General features: G+C 47.8%; 1 protein-coding gene and 1 long non-coding RNA gene across 3 annotated transcripts in view; one reads left to right on the plus strand and one right to left on the minus strand.

Annotated features, from left to right (window-relative positions):
* The window catches only part of LOC141975644 (membrane cofactor protein-like), a 39,243-nt gene extending 19,508 nt beyond the window's left edge, over positions 1-19,735 (minus strand). Inside the window, exons 1-2 of one of the 2 annotated variants that reach the window (XM_074936201.1) lie at positions 19,589-19,735; positions 603-794 (exon numbers count right to left, since the gene is read on the minus strand). In XM_074936201.1, coding sequence (XP_074792302.1) covers positions 603-794; positions 19,589-19,718 — 322 coding nt within the window. In that variant the 5' untranslated portion in view covers positions 19,719-19,735. Of the gene's footprint in view, positions 1-602; positions 795-15,066; positions 15,212-19,588 lie in introns of those variants that run through there. The other variant, XM_074936200.1, reaches the window with a different exon arrangement.
* A 223-nt stretch (positions 19,736-19,958) lies between these two features.
* LOC141975653 (uncharacterized) overlaps positions 19,959-21,529 on the plus strand; it is a 75,611-nt gene continuing 74,040 nt past the window's right edge. The window contains exon 1 of the long non-coding RNA XR_012635974.1: positions 19,959-20,150. This is a non-coding gene — a long non-coding RNA (uncharacterized LOC141975653). The remainder of the gene's footprint in view (positions 20,151-21,529) is intronic.

Below are 21,529 nucleotides of genomic sequence, written 5' to 3' on the forward strand. Positions count from 1 at the left end.
ACTAGGAACCCAAATCAAGTGAATTACACAGAAAATACAACCAGATGCCAAAAATTTTGTGGCAGACTTAAAGAGCACTATCCTGCAAGATGCACTTTTACCTTCCAGAAGGATGCGAGAGCTAAAGAATTCTATCCAACATTTCCGTTCTCAAGGAAAGCATAACCCTCCACACAGCACTCCCAACCCACAGAGAGAGAGAGAAAAAAAAAAAAATTTAACTGATATCATCACAGCAATGCAAATCAGTATCACCAACTCATGGGCTTGGCATGCTTTTGTCAATAACTACATGCAATGTCTGCATTAGTTTAGTCTCCATGTACAATCCTGGCCCTATTGAATGGAAGTGTTGCCACTGACTTCAAGTAGGCCAGAACTTCATCTTCTGTGTTAAAGTTTTACATTTTGATTCTTTAGGGGAGCTTTATGCACCTCCTAAAAAACAAACAATTCTGTCTGAAAAACTGTGTCCCTTTCAAGCGCCAAATCATGAAATGTTACAAAATCCTCATTCCAGTTCAGAAGAGCCTTTAACCTGTTAGTGTTTTCTGACCCAAGTGTGGAGGGGTGGCAGAGGGAAGAGAGGAGAAAAACCTTACCTTGACAAAACATTTTGGGTTCTGACCACACCGATTCTCCTTCACAAGTAAGAGTGGGTGACTGTCCAGCGACTCTTTGGTAACCTGGGCGGCAGTTATATGTCACTGTGGTCCCAACTGGAAACTCTTCTTTGGCCTTAGACTCATCTTGCAGTTCAGCAAAGCTTAGCCTTGGTGGGGTACCACAACTACCTATAAAAAAAACAAACAAACAGCATTGTAACTTTGGGGAAAAAACCCCAAACTCTTTAGTTTTTGTATTTTAAACAAGCCTTAATTGACACAGAGGATGGGATTTTCAAAAGAGCCTAGGAAAGTTTCAATGGGTTCTGGGCATAGAACTTCCTTAGGCCCTTTTGAAATCCCAGCTTGAAATCTTAAAACAAGGAGTACAAACAGTAACTCGCACTACCAATCTGTGAGGCACAAGGTAAGAAAAAGATAACATACAGTACTGTGTTTAGAAACTTATTGAAAAGAAAATCCTAAATCCACAGAACAAGCGTGAGTAGTTAAGCAGTGGTAAGATCAACAGAACTTGAAATTTTAAAGCAAATGTTATCTGCCACTGTGGCACGCAATTTTCAGAGATACCAACCCTTTAACTTAATTGCATGTCCAACAGCAAGAAGCAATTTGATTCAAGTCCAATCAACAACAAGGATGTTTGTTGAAGAAAAAAACGCTCCCCTTTTTCTTGATCTGCTTCTTCACCTTATGACAGTGTGACAACTCCACTTCCAACTGCATTTCTCTAAATCTGTAGCATTTTGACCAGTTTGCTTAGGCAAACAAATCTGCAGAAACATACGGCTGCACATCAGACCTCAACTTTCCACTAAATGATGCTTACTCTGCAGTAAAGGAACAGCTACTTAATCTACAGTATTTATGGTTCCAGATGTGTTGGACACAGATTCCACTCTTGATGCACATGAACACCATGCACTAGAGATTGGAATCTTTTTGGCTAGCAGTATCTGTTGGGGCCATATCTGGATCCTTGATCAATCCCTGACCACCCTCAGGGCATAAAGATGAGGGAAACCTAACCATCTCTCAGTTCATGTGCCAACATAGAATCCCAGAGGATTAGGACTCCACATTAGGGCGGAGACGGAGCTGTCTGTTCAAAGCCCCAGACTGTGGAGCACCTGAGGAAGTTGCAGAGGTTGCCTGTGGTGAAATCTCTGCTTTTTCTTCAGAGGCTCAGACAATCAGGGAGCACTGCCTGAACTATGGCTGTTTTTTGTTGTTCTCTTTTACGGGATGGGACACTGCACTCCTTAGGGCTCGAAGCAGCCCTGCAATTAATCCTCCAGAGTCTGGAGTGCCTCATTGTTGCCCTCAAATGGAAGGTCTTCAATTTTTGCCTCTTGGAATCCCTGAGGGTTGCAGTCATGGCAATCGCCTCATAGAAATGGCAATGGCCACTGTTCACACTGCAGTGTCAGACAGTGAGTCTGCAGAGGATGTTCTCTGCCATAAGTGTTTTCAGTTCTTCCTAATGTTCCTTGGATAATTTATCCACAAAATTGGGCAGTTCATCCCAGTTTAATTTATTTTTTTGTAAACCACACAGTAATGCTTGGTAACTTGCTACCCTCATTTATAGACTTGTGGAAGAACAGGCCTTTAAGCCAGAGAAGTCAAGCTTTTCAGAGAGGAGGCAAGGAGTCTCTCTCTTGAGGGGTGGACTTGAGAGGACCGTACTGTTCTGTTCTGTACTGAACTGCTTGTACAATCACAGAGCCAGGTGTAGGTAGCTCAAAAATATTTAAGCCTCTCTGTGGGGACCTGATTGACAGTCTGCACGCCATGTTCATTCTTTTTTAGAAACTATGATGAATTTTGTACAAAGTATGCCTTTTGAGACATGTCCTGGGTAGATAAAGCCCATCAAGGGGCGTCTGGTCACATAGTCAGCAGGGATTTTACACCCCAACTGCTAGTGTCTCTGACAGCTTAACACACAAAACAGGAGTGTGTGACCTAGCAGTCTCGGTCCCCTAGGGCTTCCCTTGCTACCAGGGTAGCATGACCTAGCAGTCAGGGTAGATTGCACCATCACCCCAGATCTCAGGCCCTCAGTCAGGGCAGAGCAGCAAACACACACACAGTCTCAATAGTCTAGCATTTTGACTCTGCTGAATAGTAGACAACTGTAAACCTCTAGGTCTATGGTGGGGGAACTGCCACCCCAGTGGGGGTTAGCAGCAGGGGGACCCAGCCCAGGACCCTAACGGAGTGTTATGTCACTGGGTCAGCAGGAATCTGCCCCAAACACAGTGAGATCTCAGTCCTATGACCAGACTAATGTCTATTTCCCCTGGGCCACTTCCTACCTGGTCTCCTAGTACAGCAGTCCATGGGTGCTCTGGGGACACCTGTTGGCAAGGTCTGCAGCAACTCAGTCCCCCCCCAGGTTACCACTGGCTTTCCAGTGTCCACCAGGGGTTCAGCATGCCAAGCCTCTATGAACTGGGGCTCTCCCAGGTCCATTGAAGGAGCTCATAATAGTCATCTTTTCTCAGCAGTCCAGCCCAACTGAGCTGCGCTGCTTCCCTTTATACCCTGTCTCCAGGCTGAGCATGTTCAGCAGGGATGGAGGGGTGTGGCTTCCTCAGCATGCAATGCACAGTTAACCCCATGGGGGCCAGTGTGGGGTAGATAGACCTCATCACAAGGCATCATGTGAAAATTCATAATCTGCTGGACCTTATTATCCTGGTAAAATATGTGGCAACATTGTATGTAAAGTTAAAAGATTCTACTGTATAATGTCGCTGTGACATGTTCCAAAGTTAGAAAAACAGGCCCAAACCAGTTCTTCAAAGACAAGAGACACACTGATGCCCTGGCTACGCATCAACATAATCAAATGGACTACCATGTGGCCATGCTCCGTCAGAAAGAAGGGCGTGAGCTAGAACTTTACACACTGGCAGTGCAACAGCTGGGGGTTTTCCATGTAAACAGACTGTTGCCTGAACCCCAGCTGCAGACAGGCCTCAAAGAGGGGAGAAGGATATAAGACTGAGAAACAGAAGCTCCCAAATCACCTCTCTCCACTCATGACATCACTAATGTTTGAAACATAAAGGAAGCATCACTGAACTGGGGGGAGGTCCTAGCTGAAGCAATCCAGCCAGACGGCTATACGCTGGCGGGGAGGCAAACCTTTTTGCTTTTAAGCATGCTTAGTTTGTGAAATTAGGTATTAGTGTGCATTTTACCTTTTATTTCTTTTTTTGTAACCAATTCTGATTTTTATGCCTCATTACTTGCAATCACTTAACATCTATCTGTAGGTAATAAACTTGTTTTATTGTTTTATCTAAACCAGTGTGTTTGGATTGAAGTATTTGGGGAATCTCCACTTGAGAGAACATTTGTGCACATCATTTTCCACTGATGAAATGATGGCCTTTATGTGAGCTTCCGTTGTTCAGTAGAGAGCTTGACAGTACAAGAAACACATTTCAGGGACAAGATCTGGGACTGGGAAGTTGCAGGTGGTTCCCTGTATGTAATTCATGAATGGCTGGCCAGAGCATTCATGTAATTGAGCTGGGCATGATTTTGCATGCTTGAGGCTATGTGTGATCTGGCCAGGGGTGATTGTTCTCACAGTAAAACAGTGTACAAGGCATCCCAGACTAGAAAATTGAGGGGACACAGTTGACCATCTGTCCAGACTGTATCCTTGGGAGTATCACACTGATATCTTCCGTCCACTTTCTTGGAGGTAGCAGAGAGAAAAGCCAGTGTGTGAGGTTCTGTCTTGTAGTCATGGGAAGTAAGAAGAAAGTGAGAGGTGGCTGGGCCCACTCCACCCTTTGTACCCCCTGGGGGAGAGGATTGGGGGAAAAGGGCACAGATGCAGCTAAATGGATACCACCAGCCAAAAAGAACTGGCTTTTCAACCCCTGGGGGGCATGTGTACCAATCGTGGAATCTATGTGAACAGTCACTCAAAGAACAATCTGTTTTTGCAGAAGAAAAATATCGGCAGCTGATTAAAGAGGCTCAGCAATAGGGCAGCAATAGGCGGGCCCTATAAAGCCCAGAACTGAAAGGCAGATACTCTCAGGAGAAAGGGAGGAGCGAATGGAGACTACAGTCACTTCCTGGGAAGAAGAAGGAGACTTTTGGGAACTGATAGGCCGAGGAACGAAAAGGGAACTAGAAGTAGGAAGTAGCCCAGGGATAGAGCAGTGAGACAGCCCAGACTGCTAAGCTGAAGGTCCCTGGGCTAAAACCTAGAACAGAGGGCAAGCCTACGTTCCCCTACCAGCCACTGGCTGAACGATACTGAGGCAGTGAGCAAGAGGACTGCCTAGGATTATTGATGGCTAAACCACCCTTGGAAGCGGGGAGCACAGTCAGTGACATGGCCAGAGCGTTGAGCCAGGAAGAGGACACTATGGTTTCTGAGGCTGCGGGAGGAGCTAAAGGCAGATGGAGTGACGGTGTGCGAACTGCGGGGGGACTGGCCTTGAGCTAATCCCCAGAGTATCAGGAGGAGGCACCAGGCCAGAGGTGAGTGGTACATCCTGTGACAGGCTTCCTTTCAACACCTCCCCATGGGGCCTCCCCTCCTGAGGGTTGGCAACCCACCCACCTAGAGCCTTCCTGCAGGAAGTCAAATACAGAGAAGTCACAGACAAATCTAGGAATCACAGTATCCATAACATTCTCTGTACTGAGAAGCACTTGCAGTATGATACAAAGTGGGAGACCTAGGCTATGGCTACACTACCGCAGTGCTACTCAAAGTGGTGGTCCACAGACCGGTGCCGGTCCGCGAGCCATTGGCTGCCGGTCTGTGCGCACATTGGGGGAGAAAAAATTGCCAGCCCCCCACATCAGATAGCTTGAGAAGCACTGCACTAGAGAGCTTACAATGGCCCAGCTGCAGCAACGCAGCTGTGCTGATAGTGTAGCTGCTCTAAGGCAACAGGAGAGACCTCTCCCATCAACTGAGCTACTGCTGCTCGTTTAGGGGGCATTAATTATGTTGATGGGAGAAGCTCTCCCGCTGATACAGCACTGTTCACACCAGCACTTAGGCTGGTGTAACTTAGGTCGCTCAGCTGGAGGTTCATTCACATCTGAGCGATGTAATTGGTAGTATAGACATAGCCCCGGTCTACACTAGGGGGGATCTATGTAAGATACGCAACTTCAGCTACGAGAATAGCGTAGCTGAAGTCGGCGTACTTGGATCAACATCTTCACGGCAGTGAGTTGGCTGAAGCCACTCCCCTGTCGACTCTCGCAGTGGTGGACTACCGGAGTCGACGGGAGAGCGCTCGGGGATCAATTTATGGCATCTAGAAGGCGGGTAGTGTAGACCTGCCCATAGCTATAGTATAAACAAAGGTCCTTTGGGCTCTGGCAGTGTTAGCACCTGGTCCATTAAACCTGTTCTATTTTCAGAGACGATGAGCATTAATAAATCCCAAGGAAGGCAAAAGAATTGCAGGTCCCTTAGTACCTCTGAAGACTAAGCCTGGTCTCAACATAAAACTTAGGTCGTAGCAGCTAGAGGGGGGACATGCCACTGCTTCTGGGAGCTTACTGAGGTAAGCGCTGCCCAGAGCCTGCACTCCTGATCCCCGTCCCACCCTTCGAACCCCTTGGCCCCAGCCTGGAGCACCCTCCTACACCCCTCATCCCCAGCCCCACCCTGGAGCCCGCACCCCAAGCCCCAATTTCGTGAGCATTCATGGCTCGCAATACAATTTCCATACCCAGATGTGGCCCTTGGGCCAAAAAGTTTGCCCACCTACAATGCAGACACTGCTAGACATCGTCCATTGATCTAGCTACTGCCTCTTGAGGGGGTGGATTTACTACAGCGATGGAAAACCCCCTTCGGTCACTTTAGCAAGTGTCTGTAATAAGCAGTGTAGTTGCAGCTGTGTCACTATAGTGCTTGTAGTACAGATGTACTCCGAGACACTTACGTTTTTCAAGTCAGGAGTAAGAAAGTTCAGTTACCCGAAAAGACAGATGAGCTTGTCACTAAATATCATCACAATTAAAATGGAAAAGAAATATGGAATGAAAAAGAGAAAATTGGCTCTTTAATTTTTCTTAAGATAACAGAGTCTCAGGAAGAAGACCTTCCAAAAACAATGGTTGTGTTTGTTTGTTAAAAGTTCAAAACAGCTTATCATTGCAAAACTCTGATATCTGCCCACCCAGTTTCAAGACAGGTAAGTGTCTTCACTTTCAGACATTTTAACATAATTTTTATTGCTCCTGTATTTAAAGATGGTATTAACAGGAAGGAAATCTGGAAGACTACCACTTGCTGGTTTGGCATTGGTAAAAGATGGCAAGGTACTGGTATCACAACTGCCTAATGAGTCAAGATTAATGCTATTATGTTCCTAATTATATGAACTCCAACTGGAAAAAAGTCATTTCTTGGTTACTAGTACCTAATGGGTTACATTTGTTAATAATGGTGAAACCTAATATGCTGAAAGTCCAGATTCCAAATAAAGATCTGCTACCAGGGTAAACAGTAAAGGGTAAACAGTTAACAATGTAGTATAATACTTTTTTCAGTTTTAATAATAGACAAGCTTTTTTAAAAAAGTTTATCCTAATATTGCATTAACATAGAGATGAAGTCAAGTGATATTCAGTGAGTCAGATTTAAAAAAACTAAAAACATTCAAAGGAGAACTTGGAGAGAGGTCTAAGTCTTCACATCCAGGCTATGTCTACACTATGGACCTTGCAGCAGAGCTGTAAGGTCTCCTGTGTAGCTGCTCTTGCTGGCAGGAAAGCTCTCCTGCCGGCATAATTAAACCACCCCCAACAAGCAGCGTTACCCATGTCAGCAGCAGAGCCTCTCCTGCCAACACCAGCACTTTGGCCGGTGAAACTTATATTGGTTGGGGGAGTATTTTTTTTCACACCCCTGATGGACAAAAAGTTTCACTGACAAAAGTGGTAGTTGTAGGTAGACAAAGCCTTAGTCTCGCAGATTCTTTCTGCATAACATCTTTAAGATAGACTTTCCTTCTATCCACACAGCTAAAACTCTCGTCTAAGCTCCCATCACCTCATGTCATGATTACTGTCACATCCTTTTCCGGCCTTGACAAATGCTATCTTGCCCCACTCATAACCATTCAGAAGGCTATTGTAAAGATCATTTCTTTAGCTCATGCTTTGATCATTTCCACCCCAAACTTTACAACCTTCCACTGGCTCAGTCTTCTCCATTGTAATGAACATAAGCTACTTGTCTTCACTTTCAAGGCCCTTCATGACCTATCCCAACCCTATCATCTCTCATTCAGTCTCAAAAGTCAACTCCCACCTCCAATTAGGCTATGATGCCAGCCTCTAAGGCCCACTTGTTACATTTGTGTTTTTTGCCATGCTGCTCTTCATAGTTGGGAGGCGCTCCCAGGTAACATCTGCATATATTATCTGCCTTCAAATCTCCTGTGCCATGCTGCCTACCAAAACAATTGGTAATAATTAGGCTGCTGGTGGGCTGAGACCACAGTCCATCATGCTGACCAATATCATCTATTCCCCTGTACTCCTCCATTGGTCTGTCTATGTCCATTTGTTAACTCTTGTCTTTAAACTGTAAAATCTTTGGGGCAGGGACCATCTTTTTGTTATGTGTTTGCACAACACCAAGCACAATGGGGGTCACAGAGTACCACTGGAGCTCCTAGGCACTACAACATTACCATCTCATGGAAAAGTTTGTGTGTGAGATTGGAGCTGGCTAATAAAAGTGTGGGGTGCAGCTTTCATTGGGGGGTGGAAGGAAAATACTGCTACCCCACACTCACATTTTGAAAAAGGATGGAGTCGGGGTCAGGAAGTAATCCAGCTATAGGACCAAGCCATACTAGGTCAGACCAAATTGTCCACCTAGCCCAGTATCCTGTGTATGACGGCGATCAGTGCCGGATGCTCCAGAGGAAATGAACAGAACAGGGCAATTAACTAATAATCCATCCTATCATCCAGTCCCAGCTTCTGGCAGTTGGGGGCTTAGGGGGATACAATGCATGGGGTTGTATCACTGACCATCTTGGCTAACAGCCATTGAAAGACCTAGCCTCCATGAACTTATCTAATTTGTTTTTTAAACCAGTTATGCTTTTGGCCTTCACTACATCCCACGGCAACAAGTTCCGCAGGTGGTCTGTGCCTTATGTGAAATACTTGGTTTTCCTTTGTTCTAATGCTGCTGACTATTTATTAATCTTGTTTTCTGTGTTTTACAGACTCCTGTGTACAAATATCACCACTCAAAAATGGGATCTGTCATGGTCACTCATACATCCATTCTCCCTGCAGATCTTGTCAAAGGAAACTCAGCCTGCCCACCGCAGACCACCACCTTCTCCAATTCCTTTTCTCCTATTTTTTGCCAAAGAGCTGCTGACACTCTGCTAGAAGAATACCCTACTTGCTCTCCATAGGGAGATCTGGAATGTACCAAAGTCTTTTGAAAAACCATTAGTAAACTCATGCAGTAGCATTCACCAATTGCGTTTCTTCTGTGACGCTAACAATAGATTCAATCCCCTTATGTATCCTCTCTTTTTAAGATGGAAGAACTGTGGGGAAGAGACCAAAAAGAATGTTTGTGAAGGGCCTCTATGCCGGTAGCGTGTGGCCTGCCTGTTAATCATGGTAGTAATCCTGCATTTCTATTATACTTTTCAACCTGTTAGGACTATTTCATCTGTCAGAGAAATGCAGCTATTTCACCAAGGCCCCAGTTCAGAGAAGCACTTAAGCATGTGTTTAACTTTAAGCACGGGAGTGGCCCCATTGAAGTCAGTTTGGCACTCATGTACTTAAAGTTGAGCAGAAAGCTAGGATTAATGCTTTAAGAATGTTGCAGGATCTTCAATGATTACATGGGTGTGGGACTTTGCATCTGCAATATTGGAATAGTCTTAAGAGAGATTCTGAAGTGAACAGGGTGGAGATGTGAATTCACATCCTGTTGCTATAACTGTTCAATTAGAGAAAGTTTCCTTTGAGTTGATTTACGCATTGAAGAGTCTTCAACACATAAGAAGGTAATTTTACATTACACAGTCTAAAACTTCCAAAAAATAATACAGTTGCCCTTCGTTTATCAGTGTGGTGTCACTAGTTAAGTGTAGTCTTCCTACTTTTGTATATAGCTAATGTCAGCTGAAGGGCTGTTGCACTTTTTGTCAGCTTAAATATCTAGATTCCATTTAAAAATAAACCACAGAAGTATTTTGAAACAATTCGTAGTGCACATTACCCAGAGATACTTGGTTCTTACCACTGTACAATAAAGATACCAGTCAGCCAAAACCTGGTGACTTTGAAAACGCTTCAGTTGAGTTAGACTGCAGTTACCTATATTTAACTTTTGCTAGTGTTACTGAACACACGCTACTTAGGTCAGGCCATGAATTCAAAGTAATGCCCGTAATTTATAAAGCCTTCAACCAGCAGAGATGTAGTTGCCTACTAGATGGTCGGATCATCTTTGATGTGAGACCATGTTTGAGTGTTTCTGCTCTTTGACCTCAAAAGTGCTCATGCTGAAGGCAATGGAAGCAGGCATATAAATGACAGCAGGAAGGTAGAGAGACAAGGTGGGTGAGGTAATCTCTTGTATTGGACCAACTTCTGTTGGTGAGATAGCACTAGAGCGCTGCAGCTCTGCTACTGTAACGCTGTAAGTGTAGACAAGTCCAAAGTGAGGACACTACCTATGCCGATGGGAGAACCACTTTCATACCTATAAGTGCTCCGCCTCCCCAAGAGGTGGTAGCTATGTCGACAGGAGAAGTCCTCCTATTGACACAGCGCTGTCTACACTGGGAGTTCTGTTGGTATAACTGGGTTGCTCAGGGGTGTGTGTTTCCTATGCCCCCAGCGATGTAGTTATACTGACATAACTTTGTACTGTAGAGCAGGGCAGAGACAAGCTTCCCAGCCATGCAGAGCTCTTTCAGATCTGGGAAGGGTACGCCAAGCATCATAGCTAATCCAAGATGAAACAGACTGTTTTGCGTAAGGAGTTAGCCCCTATTCTAAGGGGCCACGAAATACACACTGGCCCATCAACACAGGACAAAAAGTGGGAGTCAGTGCGTTACAGCTTGTTCTAATAAGCCATAAATCCAGAGTCTCTGTTCAGGCTATGATTTTTAATGTCTAGCAGAGTTTTGAACTAAGTGCTAAGTCTTGTCTGTTCAAAGTGTTGTGCAGGTTACCTTTGAGGATGAGGACCGATAGGTCAGACATACAACGATCGCTCTGTGAAAAGCATTCACCTATAAGCATTTTTTTTTTTGGTCTTTTATCATGTTTGAATAAACTCATACAGGAAAATCTCCAATATCCCTAGTATGTAGCTTAACTACGAACTATATGGGGGGCCCCTTCTTCTTGTTTTGGCCAAATTAAAGTGCAACAGCCTCAAAGCAGGAAGACTGAGAGGACTCACTGGTCAAATCCCTTCACCTTACTAGGTAGAGGAAGGAATTGAAGAGGATCTCTAACAGCATTGGAGAGTATCCATACTAGAGGACGTCTCGTAGTGGCATTGGCCCAACGAATATTTAATTAAAAGAAACCAGCTTCACCGAACAACGAAGAGTACCCTACACCAGCATACCTCATAGTCCACTACTTAGGACATTTGCTTTAGTAGCAGGAGAGTGGTGTTCAAATTATTTCTAATCAAGAAGAAGAGGGACTGAACCACAATTATCCACATCCCATGTGAGCACCCAAAACAAAGGACCATAGACTGTCTCAGGGCCCTCATCGGGTAGCGAGAGGAAACTGCACCAAGCTCTCCCCTATCCTGGATGAGTACTGTAACCACTGAGCTAAATACTGTAAGGAAGGCCGTGTCCTCCATAACTGCCTTGTGGGGTGTAAGATGGCCTCTGAGTAGGCATAACTCCCTCTGCCAGATCTACAAAGGGCCTTAGCTACAGCAATAATCAATGTTGCCATCCCTAATTTTCAGATGCCTAGAAAATCACTGGAATGACAACAGGTGCCCTGAAGCTTAACTTAGGCACCTGGGCTCCCCCTTCAATGAATGGGGAGGGATAGGCACCTAAGCATGGGATGCACAAAAGCCAGCACACTAGGCTAGGAGCCACCTAAGCTAGCCAGTGGGAAATGATGATGCGAGGAGAATGACCAGGGCAATGCTAAGTGCTGCCTTTCATGGAGTGCGGTGCTTCTCTCTGCTTGAAATCCACAGGCAGGAAATCCTTGCCTGAAGTCAGCTGACTTAGGTGCCTAAACCATTTCTTGTGAGATTGCTAGCTACCTGCCCACCACCACACAAAACAGAAGAGGGGAGGGGGGGAAGATGACAGAGGTCTTACATTGTGCTGTTAGCTTAGTGGTTAGGGCCGTGGCCTGTACCATGAAAGATGGTTTAATTAACTTAAAAGAAGGGAGATGAATCTGGAACTGCCAGCATATAATGCATCTGCCCTAATTACTGTATTAAGGGCTAGTCCACTGTGGGGTGTTCTTTTCTAGTTGAAGCTGGGCTACGTTAATTAAGCCCTCTACAGTGTGGGAGTTAGAGAACACCCCCTGCTACAATTTCTCCCTCTAGCTGACGGGACATGAACTGGAAGCTCCTCAGGCTTTCCCCTTGAAGCTGTTCCACTTTAATTCAATATTGACTGGGCCAAAATAAGCCCAAGAAGCACTCAATAGTAGAGTGGTTACACGACTCTCATAGGCTCTTGGGGAGGCTGATTTAATTCCTCCACCAGCTGAGAAAGAAGGAATTTGAACTGGGAGCGCCTGTTATCTTTCCTTTTCAAGCAGTTCCACTGGAAGAAAATATTAACTGGGCCAAAGCACATGTGAGAAGCCCTCTGTAGTATAGTGGTTACATTATTCATGTGGGATGTTGAAGATGTGGCTTCAGTTCCTTCCTTTATTTGATGAAAAGAAGGATTTGAAGAGGGAGCTTCTTCAGTCTTGCCTCTTGAAGCTGTTCCACTTGAATTAAATATTAAGGGAGCCAAAATCCAAGAGAGAAGCTCTCTGTGGTACAGTGGTGAGGCTAAACATGTGGTGCATTAAAAACCCTGCTTCAATTCTTCCCTTTGCCTGATGAGGAAAAGGGATTTGAAGTGGGCACTCCCTCAGCTTCTTCTCTTAAAGCTGTTCTACTTTAATTAACTATAAATTGGTCTGATAATCCCCCAAGGAGCCTCTATAGTACAGTGGTTAGGCTTCTCCCTGTGAGAACTCTTAGCTTATGTGGGTTCATTTTCCACATGTACCAGATAAACTAACAACTCTGTTTCTCTTAAAGCTGTTCAACTTTAATTAACTAATAACTGGGCCAAATCAAAACAGACAAGTACTCTACAACAGAGTGGTGAGGCTACTCCCCTGGACGGTTGGAGCTGTGGATTCAAGTCTTCTCTCTATCTGTTGCAGGGATTTAAACTGGGCATGATGCAGCTCTTGCCTTGTGAAGCTGCTCCACTTTAACTCAATATTACTTGGGTCAAGCAAAGAATGAAGAGTCCTCTATAGTAGAATGAGGAGAAGGTGTTTGAATGGGAGTGCCCTCAGTCTTACCTCTTGAACCTATATCACTTTAATTGGGATAAAAAACACAAGCAGCCACTATAGTGCAGTGGCTGAGTTGATGCCCTTGGAGTCTAATTAAGCAGGTTCAAGTCTCCCCTTGAGATGACAGGATTTGAAGCAGGAGCTTCCTAAATCCTTCCTCTTGAAACTATTCCACATTAATTAAATAGTAATTAGGCCAAAACAAAAACAAGCAGCTATCTATGTTACACTTGTTAAGCTAGTCGCATGGGGAAACTTGGAGTCGCTAGTTCCATTTCTCCCTCTATTGGATGATGAGGAGAAGTGGTTTGAACAGGGAGCTCCTGACCTCTTCCCACTTGGAAGCTGTTCCACTTTAATTAAATATTAATTGGGCCAAAACAAATGTAAGAAACTCTCTACGGTACAGTGGTTAGGTTACGCCCCTGAAATCCTTAAAGTCACTGGTTCAATTCCTTTCACTGCTGAATAAGGAGAAGGGGTTTGAAGTGGGAGCTCTTTCTGTCTTGCCTCTTGAAGTGGTTCCATATAAAATAAATAGTAATTTGGCAAAAGTAAAAAGAAGCAGCCCTCTACACTACAGTGGTTAGACTCCTCCCATAGGAAACTTAGCGTGGGTGGTTCAATACCACTGTCTCCCTGAGAAGAAGGGGACTGAACTGGGAGCTCTTTAGGTCTTTCCTCTTGCAGCTGTTCCATGTAAATTAAATAGTGATTGGGCCAAAAAAAACCCAAGAGGCCCTCTACACTAAAGGGGTTAGGCTACTCCCCTGGGAAATTCAAGGTTACTAGTTCAATACCACTGTCTCTCTGAAAAGAAAACAGGGATTGAATTGGGAGCTCTTTAAGTCTTTCCTTTTGCCGCTGTTCCATGTAAATTAAATAGCGATTGGGCCAAAAAAACAAACCCAGAAGCCATCTACACTAAAGTGGTTAGGCTACTTGCCTGGGAAATTTGGTGTGTTTGGTTCAATACCACTGTCTCCCTGAAGAAGAGACAGGGATTGAAATGGGAGTTCCTTAGGTCTTGCCTCTTGCCGCTATTCCACATCAATTGAATAGTAATTCGGCCAAAAGAAAAGCAAGAACCCCTTTACACTACAGCAGTTAGGCTTCCCCCCTGGGAAACTCAAGGTTGGTAGTTCAAGGTCACTGTCTCCCTGAAGAGGAGACAGGGATTGAATTGGGAGCTCTTTAGTCTTTCCTCTTGCAGCTGTTCCACGTAAATTAGATAGCGACTGGGCCAAAGAAAAAGCAAGAAGCCCTCTATGCTACAGTGGGTTAGGCTTCCCCCCTGGGAAACAAAAGGTTGCTGGTTCAATACCAGCGCCTCCCTGAAGAGGAGACAGGGACTGAATTGGGAACTCTTTAGGTCTTTTCTCTTGCCGCTGTTCCGTGTCAATTCAATAGTAATTGGGCCAAAGGAAAAACAAGAAGCCCTCTACGCTACAGCGGTTAGGCTACTTCCCTGGGAAACTCAAGGTTGCTGGTTCAATACCAGCACCTCCCTGAAGAGGAGACAGGGACTGAATTGGGAACTTTTAGGTCTTTCCTCTTGCCGCTGTTCCAGGTCAATTCAATAGTAATTGGGCCAAAGAAAAAGAAAGAAGGGGTCTCCCACAGCCTGACCCATGGGGGGGCAAAAGAGTGATCCGCATTTTTGGACCCCCAAGTCACAGCTAATTAAAAGAGGAGCCTACAGCGCCCCGGGCCCCGCTCTCCCCACGGCCCCTCCTGCTCCCACTCGCCAGCCCAGCGGAGGGCGAGGCCAGCTCAGGGGGCGGGGCTGGGGCCCGGGCGGAGGGGGCGGGGCCCGGGCGGAGGGAGCCCCCTTCCCCCCGACACTCACCCAGCGCTCCCCTGGGAAGCAGCGCGAGCGCCAGCAGCGCCGAGAGACGCGGGATCCAGCCCGGCCGAAGCAGCTCCATAGCGCCGAGCAGCGCCGCACCCGGGCACCGCGCCTGCTTCGCACTGCGCATGCGCCGAACCCAGCCGCCGCCGCCGCCGCCTCGGGAGCGCGCGCGCGGGTCGCTGCGGCCGCCGCAGGGCAGGGGCGGAGCCGAGGCCGAGGCCGAGAGAGGCGGCGGCCGCCCCGCCCGGGCAGCCCGCGGCGAGGCTCGCACAGCGCGGCGCCGGTCCCCGCCCGAGGGAGGGAGGCCGCCAGCCAAGGCCTCGCTGCGCCGCCGGTTTTCTCCCAGCTCCGCGGCTCCCCCCGTCGGCCCCGCTCTGGTGCGACCCAGCGGGGACCCCGGCCGGGGACGGCACAAGCCGGGGGGCAGCAGTGCCCCTGCGGGATTCGGCCTGAGCGCTGCTGTTTGGGCGCTGGCAAGTGCTGCACCTTCCTACCCGCGCTTGTTTCCTCTGCCTGGCTGCATGCCCGGAAGGGGCTGCTCGCAGGCGAATTTCTCCCCGAGTTTGTGTCGCTGCTCAATGGCGCAGGTCCACCCGCTTCAGACCAAAGGGTGAGTTAATTCTCCCCCCCCCCGGGCCCCCCTTAGCCTGATGCTAATCATTGGCTGGGGGTGGGACGGGGCCCCTCTCAGTGGTAGGGTGACGGCTAGAGACGGGTCATCTGTTGGTTTGTCCTAGGAAAACTGTTCCACTCTCGCTTCCCGGTCGGACAAACGGGCTTTAAGAAAGACCAAAAGGGCCTTTAGTCCTCGGTCAAAAGCAGAGCGAGAGAGAGAGCGTTTGCTCCACTAAGTCATGCCACTTAAAAGCTTGCCACTAAATATTACATTTCATTTGTATGAGTCCCTAGACCCCACTAGAGAGCGCATTGCCGCAGGCCAGTGATACTCAGATTGAGGCTCTTGAGCTGCAAGTGGCTCTTGAATGCCTCTCTTGCAGCACGAGAGGAAAACAATGCATGATATTAAATAAGTAACCAATCAGGATGCTCTTACTAGATGAATGCGTTATAGTTGATAAAACAATAATAATACTCGGCCAGTTGTTTTGCTGGGCGAATAAAATGTGTCGATATAAAACTGAAACCTTTCCTGTGGCCTACTGTAGTAAATAAAACCATTAATTTAACACTGTGGCTCTTTAGGATGATGGTGATTGCTAATTTGGCTCCTCAACTACTGAGGTCTCAGAGCAGCCATCCTAAGTATTGAACACACAACCAGTCAGAGACAGTTTCCTATCTGTTTCTCTCCTTATCCTTACCCCCTTCTCCCCCCCGCCCAACTCTACGCATGGCACTTAGTTTGAATTTGGTTGCAGTACCGTACAGCAATCCTACTGAAACCACTCTTTTAGCTTCACTTATCGGAATGCTTGTCAACCACGGGGCTCTCTGGCTTGTTCCAAGCAGCTTTATAGTATTTTACCTGCATCAGTTATTGAAAATGGGCTGAAAGATGGAGTGTCACACCCATTCAGGAAAGGAGCGATGAGGCTTTTGCTCCTTCTTAAAAACTAATGCCACTGAGTTGTATATTAAAGTGTACGGTAGAATGCTCGTGTCAGAGCAACTGAGCTGACTTATCTTCCCAGTTAACAGTGGGAAGTTGGAGAAAGACATGTGCATTGTAGTCTGTTCACCACAGCCTTGTCATTTGGGCCCTTTTCTGCACAAGTTAACCGAAATGTAAGTCACCGCACATTTATCTCATCTTGGCAAACTGCTTTGCACTTAAAAATGACACACTTCACTAATGCTGACCCACAAACCAGCTTACTACTGTTACAAGATGTTGCGGGTGGGCGGGGAGGGAGATATATGGAGCCGAAAGTCAAGAAGGTAAAAGGCTCTCTTCTGTAGAGGCTCTCACCCCGTGCCTCTTGCTCTTTCTCTCTACCACCTCTTAGGGTGCAAGCTCTTGGGCGAGGAGACCTGTTTTACTTGCCAAAAGCATCGCACAAACCTAGGGCAATGTCTAAACACCACAGGAACAGTAAGGTCTGAAATGAATCCAGAAGCTTGGATGCTCTTTAGCATCTGTAACAGTGGACATTCTTTGGAGACCCTGCAGTAGCCTGCGTTAAGCATTGAAAGAAAAGGCTGCATCCTCAAGGCCGCACCTTGAGTCCTGTGAAATCAGTGGGAGTTCTGCCAGCAACTCTACTGGGCCCAGAAGGGACTTATTCCTGAAAAGTCTGTCTAGTTTATGAAGTTATGCAGATAAGATCCCTCGAGCTTTCGTGAAGCTGTTCCACTTTAATTAAGTATTAATTGGGCCAAACTTAGAACAAGAGGCTTCTATGGGACACTTGGAGTTGCTGGTTCAATTCCTTCCTCTTCCCAAGGAGGAAAAGGGGATTGAACTGGGAGCTCCTTATGTCTTTCCTCTTGCAGTTGTTCCACGTCAATTAAATAGCGACTGGGCCAAAGCAAAAGCAAGAAGCCTTCTACGCTACAGCAGTTAGGCTACTCCCTTGGGAAACTCAAGGTTGGTGGTTCAATGCCACTGCCTCCCTGAAGAGGAGACAGGGACTGAATTGGGAACTCTTTTGGTCTTTCCTCTTGCCGCTGTTCCACGTCAATTGAATAGTAATTTGGCCAAAGGAAAAGCAAGAAGCCCTCTACGCTACAGCTGTTAGGCTACTCCCCTGGGAAACTCAAGGTTACTGGTTCAATACCACTGCCTCCCTGAAGAGGAAACAGGGATTGAATTGGGAGCTCTTTAGGTCTTTCCTTTTGCTGCTGTTCCATGTAAATTAAATAGTGATTGGGCCAAAAAAAACCAAACAAACCCACAAGTAATCTACACTAAAGTGGTTCGGCTACTCGCCTGGGAAACTTGGTGTGTTCGGTTCAATACCACTGTGTCTCCCTGAAGAGGAGACAGGAATTAAATTGGGAGCTCTTTAGGTCTTTCCTCTTGCAGTTGTTCCACGTCAATTGAATAGTAATTGGGCCAAAGGCAAAGCAAGAAGCCCTCTACGCTACAGCGGTTAGGCTACTCCCCTGGGAAACTCAAGGTTGCTAGTTCAATACCAGCACCTCCCTGAAGAGGAGACAGAGACTCAGTTGGGAGCTCTTTACGTCTTTCCTCTTGCAGTTGTTCCACGTCAATTAAATGGCGATTGGGCCAACGGAAAAGCAAGAAGCCCTCTACGCTACAGCAGTTAGGCTACTCCCCTGGGAAACGCAACGTTGCTGGTTCAAGTCTGTCCTCTACCAGATGAGGACAAGGACTTTAAGTAGCAGCTCCTTCATTCTTGCCTCTTGAAGCTGTTCCACTTCATGTCAATAGCAATTGGACCAGCAAGACAATTAGGATCACTCTGTAGCCCAGTGGGTAGGCTACTGACATAGAAAGTGGGAGACCCCAGTTCAAATCCTCCCTTGGCCTGTTAAGAAGAGGCTTGGACAAGGATGGATCACCTCCCAGGTGACAGGGCTGAGGGTGAGCGGCCCCTGTTTAAATTCCCTCCTTTCTCAGGAGGCCCTTGTCTTTCTGGAAACAGAGGGCCTCTCAACAATGATCCCCCACCTCTCAGGTTCCCGTGGGGGTTGTGGGGTGGTGTGTGGGGGTTGTGGGGTGGAGGTGGGGGGGAAAGAGGTCCCTGGGAAGTGGGACACCCCTGTTCAAATCCCTTTGCAGAGGAGAGGTTTGAACAGGGGTCTCCCACAGCCTGACCCATGGGGGGCAAAAGAGTGATCCGCATTTTTGGACCCCCAAGTCACAGCTAATTAAAAGAGGAGCCTACAGTGCCAGATGCCAAGGTCAAACCCCCCCCACCCCCGCGTCACGTGAAGGGTCTACACACTAGACTAGAGAGGGCTTCTCCTTCTTTCTTGAGCCCAATTAATATTTCCTGTCAGCTCATACTGTCCTGTGACTACAGACTTCTGTCGTAACCAAAGGCAAAACAGTCCAGACAAATGCATAACCTGCATGTGGCCTGCCAAATCTGGTCAACATTCAACTGGGTCTCTATGCGTTACGGCCCTTTGGGTGATCTGATGATTGTGTTCAGACGGGATGCCCAATAACGTCTAAACACGAGGCGATGCAGAAGAACTGCCCCACTTCCAGCATCTACGGCCACGCTGCGGACCACCCAGCGCCAGCCACATGCCTCATGCCACAGCCATGAATGGCTTCCAGCCCGCGGGTGACCCTGACTCATGACTAAGCCCCCTTCGCAAACCTGCCCGGCAGACTCGGGTCGAGTCCAGGGAGCTGTCAATGGCAGACAGGGCCACGGACCCCAGCCCGCCAGGAACGGTTTCCCCCTGCTGCCCCCACCCCACCGGATTCACGCCCCGCCTGCACCCGGGCACAGAGCCGGGGCCCCGGGCCCCGCTCTCCCCACGGCCCCTCCTGCTCCCACTCGCCAGCCCAGCGGAGGGCGAGGCCAGCTCAGGGGGCGGGGCTGGGGCCGGGGGGAGCCCCCTTCGCCCCGACACTCACCCAGCGCTCCCCTGGGAAGCAGCGCGAGCGCCAGCAGCGCCCAGAAACGCGGGATCCAGCCCGGCCGAAGCAGCTCCATGGCGCCGAGCAGCGCCGCACCCAGGCACCGCGCCTGCTTCGCACTGCGCATGCGCCGAACCCAGCCGCCGCCTCGGGAGCGCGCTCGCGGGTTGCTGCGGCCGCCGCAGGGCGGGGCCGGGGCCGAGGCCGAGGCCGAGGCCGAGAGAGGCGGCGGCTGCCCCGCCCGGGCAGCCCGCGGCGAGGCTCGCACAGCGCGGCGCCGGTCCCCGGACCCCGGTCCCCGCCCGAGGCAGGGAGGGAGGGAGGTCGCCAGCCAAGCGGGGGACCCCGGCCGGGGACGGCACAAGCCGGGGGGCAGCAGTGCCCCTGCGGGATTCGGCCTGAGCGCTGCTGTTTGGGCGCTGGCAAGTGCTGCACCTTCCTACCCGCGCTTGTTTCCTCTGCCTGGCTGCATGCCCGGAAGGGGCTGCTCGCAGGCGAATTTCTCCCCGAGTTTGTGTCGCTGCTCAATGGCGCAGGTCCACCCGCTTCAGACCAAAGGGTGAGTTAATTCTCCCCCCCCGGGCCCCCCTTAGCCTGATGCTAATCATTGGCTGGGGGTGGGACGGGGCCCCTCTCAGTGGTAGGGTGACGGCTAGAGACGGGTCATCTGTTGGTTTGTCCTAGGAAAACTGTTCCACTCTCGCTTCCCGGTCGGACAAACGGGCTTTAAGAAAGACCAAAAGGGCCTTTAGTCCTCGGTCAAAAGCCCAGAGAGAGCAACGTTTGCTCCACTAACTGCTGCCCCTAAATGTTACGCTAGATTTGTATGAGTACCTAGACCCCACTGGAGAGCAGAGTCCCATTCCTGTCGGCCAGCGATACTTCGATTGAGGCTTTTGAGCTACAAATGGTTCTTACCTGTGTCCTTTGCAGCTCTTTGTAGCAGAACCAATCAGGCTGCTCAGCGTGTTAGTAGTTGATCAAATGATTATACGTGGTCAGTCATATTGCTGTGAGACTATTTAAAAACTCAGTTTCTCGTGTTTTCCTGTTTAAATATGAATAGACAGTTTTACAGTAAATGAAACCATGAATTCACAGTACTTGGCCTCTGTTGGATAAGGTGATTGCTAATGTGGCTCCTCAACCACTGAGGGCTGAGTATCTCTGCTCTAAGCACTGAACATACCCCCAGTAAGTGACAGTTGCATATCTCTGTTTCTCTCCCGTTCCCTACCCTTAACTACCTCTTCTCCCCACTGTCCCAACTTTAACCACAACATTTAGTTTGTGTTTGACTGCAGTACAGTTACTCTATTGAAACCACTCTTTTAGTTGGACTTATCAGAATGCTTGTCAACCATACAGCTCTCTGGCTTGTTCCAATCAGTTTTATAGTCTTCACTGCATCTGTTACTGAAAATGGGCTGAAAGATGGAGCGTTACACCCATTCAGGAAACGAGTAATGAGGCTTTTGTTCCTTCTTAAAAGCTAATGCCACAAAGTTGCATATTAAAGTATATATAGTAGAATGCTTGTCAGAGAAGCTCAGCTGAATTGCCTTCCCAGTTAACAGTGCAAAGGTGTGAAGCCAGTTTAAAAAAAACAAACAAAAAACAGATTAATGTGTGTACAGAACAGGCCTGTCCCCGTAGCTGTTTTCTCCACAATTGAACCTAAATGTATGTCACTGCATGGTTGTCTGATCTCTTCAAACCACTCTGCATTTACAATGATACTTTTCACCAATGCTGACCCACACTCCAGCTTATACTGATACAAGATATTGAAGAAAAATAGGGAGCCCATAGTCAAAGCAAAAATAAGTAGCCCAAGGCTTAAAGGGTAAAAGGCTCTTTTGTCTAGAGATACTCACCCATGGCCTGATGACATTTCTATGCAGCATGTCTTAGTCTGGAAGCTCTTCAGTGTAGAGA

This window comes from Natator depressus, chromosome 21 (assembly GCF_965152275.1).
Source record: "Natator depressus isolate rNatDep1 chromosome 21, rNatDep2.hap1, whole genome shotgun sequence".
Lineage (NCBI taxonomy): Eukaryota > Metazoa > Chordata > Testudines > Cheloniidae > Natator > Natator depressus.